The 18,301-nt window shown below is 48.3% G+C and overlaps 3 protein-coding genes across 3 annotated transcripts in view; 2 read left to right on the forward strand and 1 right to left on the reverse strand.

Moving 5' to 3' along the window:
• Window positions 1-18,301, forward strand: part of LOC148662378 (uncharacterized) — a 150,736-nt gene that overhangs the window by 111,314 nt on the left and 21,121 nt on the right. The window contains exons 6-7 of the mRNA XM_088633000.1: window positions 13,922-14,038; window positions 16,329-17,051. Of these exons, the coding sequence (XP_088489126.1) occupies window positions 13,922-14,038; window positions 16,329-17,051 (840 nt within the window). The remainder of the gene's footprint in view (window positions 1-13,921; window positions 14,039-16,328; window positions 17,052-18,301) is intronic.
• On the reverse strand, window positions 8,831-10,866 carry LOC148662383 (GTPase IMAP family member 9-like). Its single transcript, XM_088631984.1, has 2 exons — window positions 10,770-10,866; window positions 8,831-10,066 (listed from the first exon to the last, which is right to left on the reverse strand). The coding sequence occupies exons 1-2, from the start codon at window positions 10,789-10,791 to the stop codon at window positions 9,156-9,158; spliced, it is 933 nt and encodes a 310-aa protein (XP_088488110.1). The 5' UTR covers window positions 10,792-10,866; the 3' UTR covers window positions 8,831-9,155.
• Window positions 10,841-13,899, forward strand: LOC148662384 (GTPase IMAP family member 7-like; the record flags this gene model as incomplete). Its single annotated transcript, XM_088632851.1, has 2 exons — window positions 10,841-11,015; window positions 13,316-13,899. Coding segments are annotated over exons 1-2 (759 nt in total), but the record flags the coding sequence as incomplete, so codon positions are not given.

Genomic DNA, 18,301 nt, shown 5'->3' on the forward strand with positions numbered 1-18,301 from the left:
CACAAATTCATAAAACACACATACACATCGAGAATATATTTTTCTCTTCGTACTACAATGTGCTGTATTCTTGTTTTACTTCTACATGAATCATTTTAATTCCTGAAGCGCACTCCAGGTTCGCTGCATTCCTAATTTCGGGTGCGGTACTTTAGCCCACCGGTCAATATCTTCCGGTTTTGGATTTGATCGTATGGGGGAATCAGGGAAGGTGGGTGCGAGTGCAGACCCCCTCGACGGGGTGCGAGACAGTGTTAGAGTGCGCAGCCCCTGCTACATCAAGTCCTTTCCCACTTCGAGTGAGAGTACAGATCTGCGGGCGCCCTCCCTCTAACAGGGGAGACCCTGATCCGTCTTTATCACACTCATACCAAGTGTTATCCCAATCAGACCCCCCTTCTCCATATGGCCACTGTGGAAATTGATCCCAATTATTTTCGTTTGTTCCCTGTGGGAGAGCAGGATATAACTTAGTCGCCGGCTGTAGCACATTAACCAGTGCAGCGTGACCAGGAGTCAATTCCTTCTTTAGTTTCTCATTCTCCTGTACTGCCTCTTTAAGCTTTTTTTCTATACTCTTTCGTAGCGAGTAAAGTATCTTTTCTTCCGGGTTTTTGTTTTCCCCGTAAACACACTTTTAAGTCACATCCCAATTTCTGTCTTTTTTTCTCTCATGTATCTGCCACCACTGGTGCCGGCCGTGCACCAGGGTGGGAGCTACATGCTTGTGCTTTTGCCAATCAATACTCATATGCTTTCTTTACAGGCGTCTTCGCCCCAGACTCCTTCTGACAAACTCAACTTTTCTCATATTTTTCTCCCTTTTTTGTTCCCGTCAACTTACACTTTTCCGATATATAAACGGACCCTTCCACCACTTTCTCAAACCATCAGTTAGCACACATGTTCGATCTCTTTAAGATTTACTCTTGTCGTGTGTGAGGTCACAGCTCATTCAGTAGGGGGATGTTTTCACTTGAAAAACCTGTGCATTACTGCACTCATTCAGCCAAGGGCGTCTGTTACCTCCAGATCTAAATGCCTCTCCGAGACTTTAGAGAGGACTTACACCGCACTGTTCACAGGTAAGGAACGAGACCTCGAAAACCCCCTTTCTTGATCAGTAATTCACCATCCCCAGAACGCCAGCATCGCTGCTTTTGCCCCGGGGCAACCTCTCAGCGCAGCTCCTGCCTGACTAGTGACGTCAGAGCGATGGCGGTGGGTGACTGGGTCAGAGTTCACAGCTGCTCCTTCTCTTTCACTTTCACTGAAACCTGGAGGTGCTGACAGATACTGTACACTATTGACCCAGACCGACAAATTCATTTTTTATGGAACTGCAGAGTCGTTGTTTACTTAAATTACAATCTCCAGGGTTATCAAGTGCACTGTACTGTACTCTCTCATGTCAGCAGCACTGATGTTTAATGATTTACAGAAATGTTTTGGTAACTTCTTTCATTGTGCTGTAGTTACTATCTATCAAGGCCACCTGGATTATCCACTATCTCAGTCTAAGATCTCTTACGAAACCTGTCCATTTAGTCCAAGAAGGCCAGCGCTGATCACACCTGTGACTGGTTTGGCAGTATAACGACCTGGACTGGTGGCCACTGCTCCATCCTGTCCATCTGCAGGTCAGTCCCACTAGCTGGACAACCCTGTTCCAGGAATTGCCTTTCCTCTTTCCATGAGTGAGAACGTCAGGCGAGATTTGAATGTTCCTTCTTATCAGTGTGCCTCAAGTGTGATCTTCATTTACTACATGTTATGAAGTCAAGTGTTCTTGTATAAAGGTGGCTGCACCAGGATACCCAACACAGGGCCGTTGCAGTCATAGACTACTGTCATATAATAAAGTAGTGGATACACCATTTGCTGCGTCTCATCCTAAGTGGGTTTGGGTGGGTTACCTGTACAAGGTATAGTCAGCTCTTGGGCTAAATGTCATTTCTATCAGAAACTGAGATGTTGAGCCCAGAGATTACGGTGGTTAAGGGCTGTAGAAATCACTCAACGATCAGGTTCTTGAGCAGAGCAGGAAAGCAGATCTTTATTGTATGCAAACAGGAGCACAGTACAGAATACGGTTCTGAATGGGGCTCAGACTCAATACAGCAGTGTTTACCTTTTTCTACAGTGAGAGTCACACTAATTAAGTCACTGGAGAAAGCCAGTAAACCATTTATTTTGGATTTACAATGATGCAAAGAGTATTACTAAACCATAAAACCAATAGTTAATAGGACAGGAAGGACAGTTTAAACTTATTGATAATCTTAAAATCATAAAAGTAGAATTGACCTGATTAAACATTTGCTGTAGGTGCTCTCAAATCGTTACTCTTGAACTATTAATGCTTTTTTCTGAACAGATCTTTAAACATCTCCCAGCTAATGTGCAGGGCTTTGATGAAGCTGAAGTTGTACTGTGCGTTTTCAGCCTCCTCCCTGATCTTCTTCAGCTCTTCCTGCTGTTTCTTCTTGAGCTCCTCTGTTCTCTCCTGGTAGATTCTCTCCAGCTCAGCCCTCATGGCCTTCTGCACCGTGTTCATTTTCATCTACCCCTGAGGGTGTTTTATGCGGAAGTGTTTCTTGACATTTGTAAACATTAAAGAAAGAGATCAACAAAACCAGAAAGAAAATCCAGTGTACAAATATATTTGTAACATCTTCCATGAAGTACTGAGAGGAGAAACGGAGCTAGTCCTCTTGATATTGTCACAACTGAGGGGTTCGGAAACTGGTGAAAATCAGGAATCGACTGAGCAGTTAAGTCAATAACTCAAACAACTATTCATAACCCCCGACTGGAAGTGATTTCTCTACAATAAGACACAACTCTTCACTCTTCACTGGGGTTCGGTGTGGGTCTGCAGAGTTCTGGCTTCACGTGTGGAGAGTTTACTTTCATACAGACGTGACAGCAGCCTCTGATAATGATATCAAAGGTCATGGGTTTCATACAGCAGGCTTGTGATGGCAGAGCTCGTTCTAAATGTCCATATTAGGAGCTGTTTCTCTCTACAGATACTTTCTTGTACCTGACCACTTGATTTCGCAGAACAGTTTGTTTGGTGAACAGGAAGTCTACAAACAGAAGGTTAAGTAGTTATATCGTTGAACTAGTTATATCGTTAGCATCAAAAGATCAGATAAAGTGCTTGCAATTTCATACTGTTGCTGAATAAGAAGGCATGACTTGTGACTTCTGTACATAAAAAAGTCAATACCCAAATTCTTCCTCACTACATTGACAAGAGACAAACTAGACTGCACACAAGAAAAGATACCACACACAAGTTACTCTGTGTACAGTGTTGACAAACAAGGCGTTTCGGGGCCTAACGTTCTGGTCACCCAGAAAACCCCCTGACTTCTTCTACGTTTGAAACTGTTCAATAGTGCCTGCAGAGGCCAGAGAAGAGATGAGCTGCCTTCTGATAAATGTGACACACCCTGCAGTCAGATCTCTCTCTCTGCACCCGGATGGCACAAAATCAACAGGAGCCGATCTCCTATCTCCTGATTCTGAAACTGCACCCCAAGCAGGAAAGACACCTCTGTAGTCGAGGTCTGTTTGACCCAGGATACCCGAGGTCCCCAGACTCACAGAACAGCCAGCTCAGATACTGGCTCCAGTCAGGGGTGGGCTGGATGATCAGGAAACAGGGGCTCCTGCTTCAGGTCCCCACTCCTCTCTCCTCTCTGTTCTCCTTCTCCTCTCCTCCTCCTTGTTCTCTTCTTGTGATCTTCTATGGTGAGTTTGTGTACTGTTCACTGACACTCATGAACCCACAGCTTAACTGGGTACACTGGGTAACTTACCTGGGTATACTGGGGTAACTCACCTGGGTATCCTGGGTAACCTACCTTGGTACACTGGGTAACATACCTCGGTATATTCCCAATAGTCAGAGTTAGACTAAAGAGAATCAGTTCCCTCAGCCTGTCAGTGTGGGACACTCCCTTCAGACTGAAGAGACTCTGTTCCCTCAGCTAGTCAATATTTGACTCTCCCTTCAGACTGAAGAGACTCAGTTCCTCCAGCCTGTCAGTGTGGGACTCTCTTCAGACTAAATAGACTTAGTTCCCTCAGCCTGTCAGTGTGGGACACTCCCTTCAGACTGAAGAGACTCAGTTCCCTCAGCCTGTCAGTGTGGGAGACTCCCTTCAGACTGAAGAGACTCAGTTCCCTCAGCCTGTCAGTGTGGGACACTCCATCCAGACTGAAGAGACTCAGTTCCCTCAGCCTGGCAGTGTGGGACACTCCCTTCAGACTGAAGAGACTCAGTTCCCTCAGCCTGTCAGTGTGGGACACTCCCTTCAGACTGAAGAGACTCGGTTTCCTCATCCTGTCAGTGTGGGACACTCCCTTCAGACTGAAGAGACTCAGTTCCCTCAGCCTGTCAGTGTGGGCCACTCCATTCAGACTGAAGAGACTCAGTTCCTACAGTATCTGGTTCCTCTTCTCTGGACTGATTCCAGAGCAGCGATGTTTATTCTATAACACAGTAACCAAAACTAATCACAATATTCGAAATGAGGCCTTACTATTGTGTTATATCCCAACGTAAGATGCTACTATCCCAACATCCCACTGTATCCTACATTTTGCTTGTATTATTCCCCATGGTGTCTAGAACACGTGAAGTATAATCCATGAACATCTCTCGCAGGAGCAGATCCCTCAGCTGGACCCACTGATATGACAACCTCCCAGCGTAGCTCCTGCCTGACTAGTGACGTCAGAGCGATGGTGGTGGGTGACTACTGGACACAGGGGGACTGGGTCAGAGTTCACAGCTGCTCCTTCTCTTTCACTTTCACTGAAACCTGGAGGTGCTGACAGATACTGTACACTATTGACCCAGACCGACAAATTCATTCTTTATGGAACTGCAGAGATGTTGTTTACTTAAATTACAATCTCCAGGGTTATCAAGTGCACTGTACTGTACTCTCTCACATCAGCAGCACTGATGTTTAATGATTTATAAAAATGTTTTGGTAACTTCTTTCATTGTGCTGTAGCTTCTGTCTATCAAGGCCACCTGGATTATCCACTATCTCAGTCTAAGATCTCTTAAAAAACCTGTCCATTTAGTCCAAGAAGGCCAGCGCTGAGCACACGCCTGTGACTGGTTTGGCAGTATAACGGCCTGGACTGGTGGCCACTGCTCCATCCTGTCCATCTGCAGGTCAGTCCCACTAGCTGGACAACCCTGTTCCAGGAACTGCCTTTCCTCTTTCCATGAGTGAGAACGTCAGGCGAGATTTGAATGTTCCTTCTTATCAGTGTGCCTCAAGTGTGATCTTCATTTACTACATGTTATGAAGTCAAGTGTTCTTGTATAAAGGTGCCTGCACCAGGATACCCAACACAGGGCCGTTGCAGTCATAGACTACTGTCATATAATAAAGTAGTGGATACACCATTTGCTGCGTCTCATCCTAAGTGGGTTTGGGTGGGTTACCTGTACAAGGTATAGTCAGCTCTTGGGCTAAATGTCATTTCTATCAGAAACTGAGATGTTGAGCCCAGAGATTACGGTGGTTAAGGGTTGTAGAAATCACTCAACGATCAGGTTCTTGAGCAGAGCAGGAAAGCAGATCTTTATTGTATGCAAAAAGGAGCACAGTACAGAATACGGTTCTGAATGGGGCTCAGACTCAATACAGCAGTGTTTCCCTTTTTCTACAGTGAGAGTCACACGAATTAAGTCACTAGAGAAAGCCAGCAAACCATTTATTTTGGATTTTCAATGATGCAAAGAGTATTACTAAACCATAAAACCCATAGAAAATAGGACAGTAAGGACAGTTTAAACTTATTGATAATTTTAAAATCATGAAAGTAGAATTGGCCTGATTAAACATTTGCTGTAGGTGCTCTCAAATCGTTACTCTTGAACTATTAATGTTTTTTTCTGAACAGATCTTTAAACTTCTCCCAGCTAATTTGCAGGGCTTCGGTGAAGCTGAAGTTGTACTGTGCGTTTTCAGCCTCCTCCCTGATCTTCTTCAGCTCTTCCTGCTGTTTCTTCTTGAGCTCCTCTGTTCTCTCCTGGTAGATTCTCTCCAGCTCAGCCCTCATGGCCTTCTGCACCGTGTTCATTTTCATCTACCCCTGAGGGTGTTTTATGCGGAAGTGTTTCTTGACATTTGTAAACATTAAAGAAAGAGATCAACAAAACCAGAAAGAAAATCCAGTGTACAAATATATTTGTAACATCTTCCATGAAGTACTGAGAGGAGAAACGGAGCTAGTCCTCTTGATATTGTCACAACTGAGGGGTTCGGAAACTGGTGAAAATCAGGAATCGACTGAGCAGTTAAGTCAATAACTCAAACAACTATTCATAACCCCCGACTGGAAGTGATTTCTCTACAATAAGACACAACTCTTCACTCTTCACTGGGGTTCGGTGTGGTCCAGCAGAGTCCTGGATTCACGTGTGGAGAGTTTACTTTCATACAGACCTGACAGCAGCCTCTGATAATGATATCAAAGGTCATGGGTTTCATACATGAAGGCTTGTGATGGCAGAAATCGTTCTAAATGTCCATATTAGGAGCTGTTTCTCTCTACAGATACTTCCTTGTACCTGACCACTTGATTTCGCAGAACAGTTTGTTTGGTGAACAGGAAGTCTACAAACAGAAGGTTAAGTAGTTATATCGTTGAACTAGTTATATCGTTAGCATCAAAAGATCAGATAAAGTGCTTGCAATTTCATACTGTTGCTGAATAAGAAGGCATGACTTGTGACTTCTGTACATAAAAAAGTCAATACCCAAATTCTTCCTCACTACATTGACAAGAGACAAACTAGACTGCACACAAGAAAAGACACCACACACAAGTTACTCTGTGTACAGTGTTGACAAACAAGGCGTTTCGGGGCCTAACGTTCTGGTCACCCAGAAAACCCCCTGACTTCTTCTACGTTTGAAACTGTTCAATAGTGCCTGCAGAGGCCAGAGAAGAGATGAGCTGCCTTCTGATAAATGTGATACACCCTGCAGTCAGATCTCTCTCTCTGCACCCGGATGGCACAAAATCAACAGGAGCCGATCTCCTATCTCCTGATTCTGAAACTGCACCCCAAGCAGGAAAGACGCCTCTGTAGTTGAGGTCTGTTTGACCCAGGATACCCGAGGTCCCCAGACTCACAGAACAGCCAGCTCAGATACTGGCTCCAGTCAGGGGTGGGCTGGATGATCAGGAAACAGGGGCTCCTGCTTCAGGTCCCCACTCCTCTCTCCTCTCTCTTCTCCTCCTCCTCTCCTCCTCCTTGTTCTCTTCTTGTGATCTTATATGGTGTGTTTGTGTACTGTTCACTGACACTCATGAACCCACAGCTTACCTGGGTACACTGGGTAACTTACCTGGGTATACTGGGTAACTTACCTGGGTATACTGGGTAACTCACCTGGGTATACAGGGTATACTGGGTAACTTACCTGGGTATACTGGAGTAACTTACCTGGATATACTGGGTAACTTACCTGGGTATCCTGGGTAACCTAACTTGGTACACTGGGTAACATACCTTGGTATATTCCCAATAGTCAGAGTTAGACTAAAGAGACTCAGTTCCCTCAGCCTGGCAGTGTGGGACACTCCCTTCAAACTGAAGAGACTCAGTTCCCTCAGCCTGTCAGTGTGGGACACTCCCTTCAGACTGAAGAGACTCAGTTCCTACAGTATCTGGTTCCTCTTCTCTGGACTGATTCCAGAGCAGCAATGTTTATTCTATAACACAGTAACCAAAACTAATCACAATATTCGAAATGAGGCCTTACTATTGTGTTATATCCCAACGTAAGATGCTACTATCCCAACATCCCACTGTATCCTAACATTTTGCTTGTATTATTCCCCATGGTGTCTAGAACACGTGAATTATAATCCATGAACATCTCTCGCAGGAGCAGATCCTTCAAGCTGGACCCACTGATATGACAACCTCTCAGCGCAGCTCCTGCCTGACTAGTGATGTCAGAGCGATGGTGGTGGGTGACTGGGTCAGAGTTCACAGCTGCTCCTTCTCTTTCACTTTCACTGAAACCTGGAGGTGCTGACAGATACTGTACACTATTGACCCAGACCGACAAATTCATTCTTTATGGAACTGCAGAGTCGTTGTTTACTTAAATTACAATCTCCAGGGTTATCAAGTGCACTGTACTGTACTCTCTCATGTCAGCAGCACTGAAGTTTAATGATTTACAAAAATGTTTTGGTAACTTCTTTCATTGTGCTGTAGTTACTATCTATCAAGGCCACCTGGATTATCCACTATCTCAGTCTAAGATCTCTTACGAAACCTGTCCATTTAGTCCAAGAAGGCCAGCGCTGAGCACACGCCTGTGACTGGTTTGGCAGTATAACGACCTGGACTGGTGGCCACTGCTCCATCCTGTCCATCTGCAGGTCAGTCCCACTACCTGGACAACCCTGTTCCAGGAACTGCCTTTCCTCTTTCCATGAGTGAGAACTTCAGGCGAGATTTGAATGTTCCTTCTTATCAGTGTGCCTCAAGTGTGATCTTCATTTCCTACATGTTATGAAGTCAAGTGTTCTTGTATAAAGGTGCCTGCACCAGGATACCCAACACAGGGCCGTTGCAGTCATAGACTACTGTCATATAATAAAGTAGTGGATACACCATTTGCTGCGTCTCATCCTAAGTGGGTTTGGGTGGGTTACCTGTACAAGGTATAGTCAGCTCTTGGGCTAAATGTCATTTCTATCAGAAACTGAGATGTTGAGCCCAGAGATTACGGTGGTTAAGGGTTGTAGAACTCACTCAACGATCAGGTTCTTGAGCAGAGCAGGAAAGCAGATCTTTATTGTATGCAAACAGGAGCACAGTACAGAATACGGTTCTGAATGGGGCTCAGACTCAATACAGCAGTGTTTCCCTTTTTCTACAGTGAGAGTCACACTAATTAAGTCACAAGAGAAAGCCAGTAAACCATTTATTTTGGATTTACAATGATGCAAAGAGTATTACTAAACCATAAAACCAATAGAAAATAGGACAGGAAGGACAGTTTAAACTTATTGATCATCTTAAAATCATGAAAGTAGAATTGGCCTTATTAAACATTTGCTGTAGGTGCTCTCAAATCGTTACTCTTGAACTATTTATGTTTTTTTCTGAACAGATCTTTAAACTTCTCCCAGCTAATTTCCAGGGCTTCAGTGAAGCTGAAGTTGTACTGTGCGTTTTCAGCCTCCTCCCTGATCTTCTTCAGCTCTTCCTGGTGTTTCTTCTCGAGCTCCTCTGTTCTCTCCTGGTGTTTTCTCTCCAGCTCAGCCCTCATGGCCTCCTGCTTCATGCTCATCAGCTCCAGCTTCTGCTGTATCTCCAGGATCTGCAGCTCTTGCCTGTGTTCCAGGGTGCGATTCTTCTTAAGCTCCTCCTCCTTCTCCCGGATCTTCCTCTCAGCCTCCTCGTACATCTCCTGGGTGTAGTAGCCGCCCCCGTTGGCCGTCACCATGCGGTCGATCATGGTCAGCAGCTCCCTCACCTGGGTGCGATTCTTCATGTCTCTGTTGTTGAAGACGTGGTACCTGCTGCCACACTTCTGGATCACCTCCCGGAGGTCTGGATGGGAATCCATCACGTAGTTGTCAATGGTTTCATCCTTCAGCTCGTCCCCCCTGGTGAAGAGGACGATGGTGTAATAATTGGCCCTTTCTCCAAAGAGCTTCTGCAGGGCCTCCACAGCTTTCTTCTCCTCCTCGGTGAAGCGGCCCAGCTGGATGACCAGCAGGAAGGCGTGGGGTCCCGGGCAGGAGACCTGGACACACCTCAAGATCTCAGGAATTATATGTTCATTGGGGGTGTCAGTGTCAAAGATGCCTGGAGCGTCAATCACAGCGACATGTCTCTCGTCGATCTCTGTGGACTGTTTCTCACAGTGATTCGTCACCGATTTGGACCTGAGGGCAGATTTAAACACCTCCCTGCCCAGAATGGTGTTTCCGACGGCGCTCTTCCCCACTCCTGTTTTCCCAATGAGGACGATCCGCCTCTCCTGCAGCTGGTCTGAAAAGGAAAGAATTGCTTTTGAAATGGCACTCCTGAGTCAATTTCAGGTTTTCTACAGGAAGTAGAGAATCACTGGCATAAATCAGATGAAGCTACGTTCCCTTTCAGGCTCTAGAGGACGTCAACAGCATTAGGGAATGTGTGGCACAGGAGGAGGCAGGAATAGGACCAGGCATAGACTGAGAGATCACTCAGTTACAGGTTCACTTTCGAAAGGTGTAAAAGAATTATCTGATTTCCTGAAATAGCAATTGTCCTGACCTCTTTATTGGTGTTAAGTTATGATGAATTCTAGCTTTGGTCCAAAAGAAAGGGAAAATAAAGTTTATATTTGGATTGATTAGATTAGACAGGATTGATTGATTAGATTAGACATTTATTCCTATAACATGTATTTATCATCTGTGGTTCTATGGTTCATTTTGCACACCCTGTAAAGATAAACAGGACAGATGACCAATGTGGACAAATGAATCCTTTGTTCAGACAATCTGGTCATCAAAAATAGAACAAGTAGTGCCAGTATCTCACCGTTCTTTTGTTTTCTGTTTAATAGGCATTTTGCACACAAGTACGAGGCTAATTAATGATTAATGTTAAATAATTAAAATCCTTCTTCTCCAAGCCAGCAGGCTCTACAGCCAACTACGGAGTCTTAAGGATCTGTAATCAAACTAACTGCGATCAAAAAGCCACTCACCTCCCGCTGTGCTCTGATCCATCGCGCTGCGTCACCTGAGGAGCTACTCCTGCGCGGATGACAGATCTTTTATGAGGCGCTTCTGGGTGTGTCTTCCTGATGATCCGCCCACAGCTGCAGAGAGCTCTTTAAGTCTGCTAGCAGGAGCACTTTGCTTCTTACTGCTGCTGACAGAGAGAGTCGAAGAGCCTCCTGCCTCAACCTCAACCTCAACCTCAACCTCACAGGAACGCACCATGGCTCTCGGTGAGTCTAACACGGAGAGAGATGACACACAGCGCATAGATGCACACTGACAGACACTGTTTCAGAGCAGAGTGGTTTTTTAGATGATTATACCTCTTCTCAAAATGACAAATGTTTCATATCGTTGATGTTATTATACTCAGCAAACTGCCACACCTACCAATTAATAATCTGATTTGTCTCTTTGCTCTTCTGCTCTCTGAGAAAGACAGCAAGCATGTCTGTTAGAATAAGGGGACGTGTGGTCAAGCCATAGGCTTGGTCCATTGCACCAACATGAACAGAGATAAAAGATGAAACGTTCTGACGTAGAAGCAGCAGGGTGAGGCAAGAATTGCAGCCACAGTGCGACAGTTCGGAATCCATGTTAATGAAACACGCTGTAACAGTGTGGGACGTCTGGCTGCCTTTTCACCGGCGGGGGATCGATACCTCCGGTCGAGGCACAGAGCCGGTGCATAGTCACCCCGAGTTGCGTTCCTTCAGCCCGGAAGAAACAATTAATGGCGAGAGTACAGGGGAGTGTAGAGATTTCTCTAGAGTAGGAAAAGGCTTCTGCACCCTTTCAGCTGGTACCCTGGCTCTGAGACGAACCCAAGGTGTTTGTGTTCCAATGTAATATAGGGCTTCTCACGATGAATTAGCTAGCGAGGGGACAGTTAGAGGGCCCCCTAGTGGTGCGCAGGGGAATCCCTTCACACTGCCACAATGGAGAATTAGCGATAAGTCTGTGAAGCTGATTTGTGATGACGACTTGAGACAGCAGTGCAATCAGTGCTATTCCTGAGTTAATTACTAATTACTCCACTCGCGAGCATGCTAACACACATACCTGTTCAGTTTTGCAAAGGGGTAAAGTTGCAATCCTTCCCCACACAGAGAACAAATACGGACTGAGATGAATCCACAGGGTGTTATTGGACACTGCACTTCCAGACAGCTACACATTTCCCTAATAAGGTGTCCTTGGCCACAAATACAGCTCTTGACCTTCCCCTGTATGTAAGAGACTAATAGACACTCTGCATTCGCAATTTGTAAAAATACATCATTTTTATGTTCTGAATTTGGTACAAGTCTACAAAAATGTACAATGCCTGTATTCTGAATGTGTTACGATGATGCAGTCTGTTCACTCTTTCTTCTCATAACTGGATCAGTCAGTGGGACATCTGGAGGTGCTGTTGGGCAGGAGAAGAACCGCAAACTAGCTCAGCAGCTCTGAGCTGCGCAGAGCTCTAGGGATCTGTATGTGGGAGAGGGACGGACTCGCAGGCTTCCTTAACACACTTCTGCTCTCTGGTCCACCAGTCCATTCACCCATTTCTCCCAGTTCAGGGTCGCAGGGCAGCTGGAACCTATCCCAGCAAGCAATTGACACAAGACGGGGTTCACCCTGGACAGTCCATCACAGGACACACACACACTCACACACTCTAGACAGGACACCAGTCCATCACAGGACACACACTCACACACACCCTGGACAGGACACCAGTCCATCAGAGGACACACACTCATACACACCCTGGACAGAACACCAGTCCATCACAGGACACACACACACTCACACACGGGACAGGACACCAGTCCATCACAGGACACACACACACCCTGGACAGGACAGCAGTCTATCACAGGACACACACACACTCACACACCATGGACAGGACACCAGTCCATCACAGGACACACACACACTGACCCAAACACACACTCACTAAAAGCGGGCCAATTCTCCCAGAAGCCCATTAACCCACAAGAATGTTTGTGGACTGTGGGAGGAAACCCTCACAAACACGGGGAGAACATGCAGACTCCTCACAGACAGCACCCCGGGAATTGAACCCAGGGCCCCAGTGCTGCCAGGCAGCAGTGCTGACTACTGACTCCCTAACCCTAACTCTAGGGTCACTTGTCTTTTTAACGCCTCTCGGTTTGTAAGACTGGAGGTAGTGTGACTTCCTGAAATGATTTTGGATTACAGAACATTTGGACTAGTGCAGTATTTTCTGAGAGAAACACGTCTCTTTGGGAAACGGGAAGGTAATGTTGAGTGTTATAGGGAATGGGGATACTTGTTTTGAACTGCAGTACTTGTTGTGAGCACTAGATGGCACAACAGGACATGTAGAGAAGACTCAGATGACAAATGCATGAGCCAGCGTGTCTCTGGAGAGGTGCAGGTGTGACTGTAAGATTCGTCACTGCTGGAGTTGTCTCTTCCATTGGAAGTCCTTGCCTGTACCTTCCTGTGGAAGTCCTGCAGCACAGTGAACTGTCATGTCCTTGTCCCACAGCAGGTCCAGCCCAGGGGCAAACTGCAGCTCTGACGCTGGTGCTGCTGGGCAGGAGAGGCTCAGGGAAGAGCTCAGCAGGAAACACCATCCTGGGAAGAAAGGAGTTTAAAACCTCCCTCTCCTCCCGGGCTGTGACCACTGAGTGTCAGAGAGCAGAGACGCAGATCCACGGGAGACCAGTGGCTGTGATCGACACTCCAGACTTCTTCGACCAAGCCTGTCCTGACCCCAGGGCTCAGATCCAGCGCTGTCTGGATCCGTCTGCCCCAGGAGCTCACGTCTTCCTCCTGGTGCTCCAGCTGGGACGATTCTCCCAGAGAGAGAAGAAGATCCTGACACAGATACAGCAGAAGTTCGGCCCGGGAGTCACACGGCACATCGTGGTCCTGTTCACCCATGGCGATGAGCTGGAAGGGGAGACAGAAGAGGAATTCCTGAAGAATTCCCAGAAGGACCTCCGAGAGCTGGTCAGGGAGTGTGGGGACAGGTACCAGGTCTTCAACAACAAGACAGCCAGCGCAGGTCACCAACAGGTGCCTCAGCTGCTGGAGAAGATCAACAGGCTGGTGGAGCAGAACAGAGGAGAAGGATGTCACCCCCTGACAGCCCTGGACAGGGGGGAGAGCGAGTCCCAGGCAGAGAGAAAGGAGCCGGGAATGACGCAGGAAGACCCCGAGAAGCAGGCAGGGGAGCAGCAGAAGAAATCAAACCCCAGCTCCGGAGGTAAGTCAGCATGTTTCAGAACGCGTCTTCAACAAGCGCCGCTCTGAGCACACTCAGCTGTTTCTGTCTTGCCTGTAATTCTCCAGTGGCTCTCTGGTCAACTGGTTTTCCCAAGCCACCTGCTCACGGCTCCTAAACATTCAGCGAGACACAGGTGTGTCAGGGAACACGCATCTGCCTCTCCACCCGTCTGCTGCTACACAGCATTGTTTTCACTCCTCCTCTTCCTCTGTCCCAGTGACGGACAGAAGGATGTCACTGGTGTTCACCGATGTCCATAAACTGGGAACATCTGACATTGCGCACACCACAGCACATTGGCTCACCAGCTCTGAGCTGCGCAGAGCTCTAGGGATCTGTATGTGGGAGAGGGACGGACTCACAGGCTTCCTTAACACACTTCTGCTCTCTGATCCACCAGTCCACTCACCCATTTCTCCCAGTTCAGGGTCGCAGGGCAGCTGGAACCTATCCCAGCAAGCAATGGACGCAAGATGGGGTTCACCCTGGACAGGACACCAGTCCATCACAGGACACGCACTCACACACACCCTGGACAGGACACCAGTCCATCACAGGACACACACACACACACACCCTGGACAGGACACCAGGCCATCACAGGACACACACACACACACTCACACACCCTAGACAGGACACCAGTCCATCACAGGTGAGACACACACTCACACACCCTGGACAGGACCAGTCCATCACAGTACACACACACACAAACACACCCTGGACAGGACACCAGTCCATCACAGGTGAGACACACACTCACACACCCTGGACAGGACTCCAGTCCATCACAGTACACACACACACACAAACTCACACACCCTGGACAGGACACCAGTCCATCACAGGTCAGACACACACACACACTCACACACCCTGGACAGGACACACACACACACACACACACACACAAACCCTGGACAGGACACCAGTCCATCACAGGACACACACACACACACTCACACACCCTGGACAGGACACCAGGCCATCACAGGACACACACACACACACTCACACACCCTAGACAGGACACCAGTCCATCACAGGTGAGACACACACTCACACACCCTGGACAGGACTCCAGTCCATCACAGTACACACACACACACAAACTCACACACCCTGGACAGGACACCAGTCCATCACAGGTCAGACACACACACACACTCACACACCCTGGACAGGACATCAGTCCATCACAGGACACACACACACCCTGGACAGGACACCAGTCCATCACAGGAAACACACACACTCACATACACACCCTGGACGGGACACCAGTCCATCACAGGATACACACACTCACACACACACCCTGGACAGGACACCAGTCCATCACAGGACACACACACACTCACATACACACCCTGGACTGGACACCAGTCAATCACAGGACACACACACACACACCCTGGACAGGATACCAGTCCATCACAGGACACACACACAGTCACAGACCCTGGACAGGACACTAGTCCATCACAGGACACACACACTGTCACACACCCTGGACAGGACACCAGTCCATCAAAGGACACACACACACACACGCTCACAAAACTTTGACAGGACACCAGTCTATCACAGGACACACACAGACACACACCTTGGACAGGACACCAGTCCATGACAGGGCACAGACACACACCCTGGACAGGACAGCAGTCCATCACAGGAGAAACACACACACTGACCCAAACACACACACACTCACACCAGGGCAAGTTTTCCCAGAAGCCCATTAACCCACCGCATGTCTTTGGACTGTGGGAGGAAACCCTTACAAACACGAGGAGAACATACAGACTCCTCACAGACAGCACCCCAGGAATTGAACCCAGGGCCCCAGTGCTGCCAGGCAGCAGTGCTGACTACTGACTCCCTAACCCTAACTCTAGGGTCACTTGTCTTTATAATGCCTCTTGGTTTGTAAGACTGGAGGTAGTGTGACTTCCTGAAATGATTTGGATTACAGAACATTTGGACTAGTGCAGTATTTTCTGAGAGACACACGTCTCTTTAGGATACAGGAAGGTAATGTTGAGTGTTGTGTTGTGTATGTGTTGTGAGCACCAGATGGCACAACAGGACATGTAGAGAAGACTCAGATGACAAATGCATGAGCCAGCGTGTCTCTGGAGAGGTGCAGGTGTGACTGTAAGATTCGTCACTGCTGGAGTTGTCTCTTCCATTGGAAGTCCTTGCCTGTACCTTCCTGTGGAAGTCCTGCAGCACAGTGAACTGTCATGTCCTTGTCCCACAGCAGGTCCAGCCCAGGGGCAAACTGCAGCTCTGACGCTGGTGCTGCTGGGCAGGAGAGGCTCAGGGAAGAGCTCAGCAGGAAACACCATCCTGGGAAGAAAGGAGTTTAAAACCTCCCTCTCCTCCCGGGCTGTGACCACTGAGTGTCAGAGAGCAGAGACGCAGATCCACGGGAGACGAGTGGCTGTGATCGACACTCCAGACTTCTTCGACCAAGCCTGTCCTGACCCCGGGGCTCAGATCCAGCGCTGTCTGGATCCGTCTGCCCCAGGAGCTCACGTCTTCCTCCTGGTGCTCCAGCTGGGCCGATTCTCCCAGAGAGAGAAGAAGATCCTGACACAGATACAGCAGAAGTTCGGCCCGGGAGTCACACGGCACATCGTGGTCCTGTTCACCCATGGCGATGAGCTGGAAGGGGAGACAGAAGAGGAATTCCTGAAGAATTCCCAGAAGGACCTCCAAGAGCTGATCAGGGAGTGTGGGGACAGGTACCAGGTCTTCAACAACAAGACAGCCAGCGCAGGTCACCAACAGGTGCCTCAGCTGCTGGAGAAGATCAACAGGCTGGTGGAGCAGAACAGAGGAGAAGGATGTCACCCCCTGACAGCCCTGGACAGGGGGGAGAGCGAGTCCCAGGCAGAGAGAAAGGAGCCGGGAATGACGCAGGAAGACCCCGAGAAGCAGGCAGGGGAGCAGCAGAAGAAATCAAACCCCAGCTCCGGAGGTAAGTCAGCATGTTTCAGAACGCGTCTTCAACAAGCGCCGCTCTGAGCACACTCAGCTGTTTCTGTCTTGCCTGTAATTCTCCAGTGGCTCTCTGGTCAACTGGTTTTCCCAAGCCACCTGCTCACGGCTCCTAAACATTCAGCGAGACACAGGTGTGTCAGGGAACACGCATCTGCCTCTCCACCCGTCTGCTGCTACACAGCATTGTTTTCACTCCTCCTCTTCCTCTGTCCCAGTGACGGACAGAAGGATGTCACTGGTGTTCACCGATGTCCATAAACTGGGTAAATCTGACATTGCGCACACCACAGCACATTGGCTCAGCAGCTCTGAGCTGCGCAGAGCTCTAGGGATCTGTATGTGGGAGAGGGACGGACTCGCAGGCTTCCTTAACACACTTCTGCTCTCTGATCCACCAGTCCACTCACCCATTTCTCCCAGTTCAGGGTCGCAGGGCAGCTGGAACCTATCCCAGCAAGCAATGGACGCAAGATGGGGTTCACCCTGGACAGGACACCAGTCCATCACAGGACACGCACTCACACACACCCTGGACAGGACACCAGTCCATCACAGGACACACACACACACACACCCTGGACAGGACACCAGGCCATCACAGGACACACACACACACACTCACACACCCTAGACAGGACACCAGTCCATCACAGGTGAGACACACACTCACACACCCTGGACAGGACCAGTCCATCACAGTACACACACACACAAACACACCCTGGACAGGACACCAGTCCATCACAGGTGAGACACACACTCACACACCCTGGACAGGACTCCAGTCCATCACAGTACACACACACACACAAACTCACACACCCTGGACAGGACACCAGTCCATCACAGGTCAGACACACACACACACTCACACACCCTGGACAGGACACCAGGCCATCACAGGACACACACACACACACACACACACACACACACACACACAAACCCTGGACAGGACACCAGTCCATCACAGGACACACACACACACACTCACACACCCTGGACAGGACACCAGGCCATCACAGGACACACACACACACACTCACACACCCTAGACAGGACACCAGTCCATCACAGGTGAGACACACACTCACACACCCTGGACAGGACTCCAGTCCATCACAGTACACACACACACACAAACTCACACACCCTGGACAGGACACCAGTCCATCACAGGTCAGACACACACACACACTCACACACCCTGGACAGGACATCAGTCCA

The sequence above is a fragment of the Lepisosteus platostomus genome, chromosome 5 (genome assembly GCF_059453375.1).
Source record: "Lepisosteus platostomus isolate fLepPlt1 chromosome 5, fLepPlt1.hap1, whole genome shotgun sequence".
Taxonomy (NCBI): Eukaryota; Metazoa; Chordata; class Actinopteri; order Semionotiformes; family Lepisosteidae; genus Lepisosteus; species Lepisosteus platostomus.

Coding starts and splice junctions, on each gene's coding strand:
- LOC148662383 (XM_088631984.1), bottom strand. CDS start 10,791: ATGGATCAGAGCACAGCGGGAG. Junction 10,067..10,769: donor GGATCAGAGCACAGCGGGAG/GTGAGTGGCTTT, acceptor TTTCCTTTTCAG/ACCAGCTGCAGGAGAGGCGG.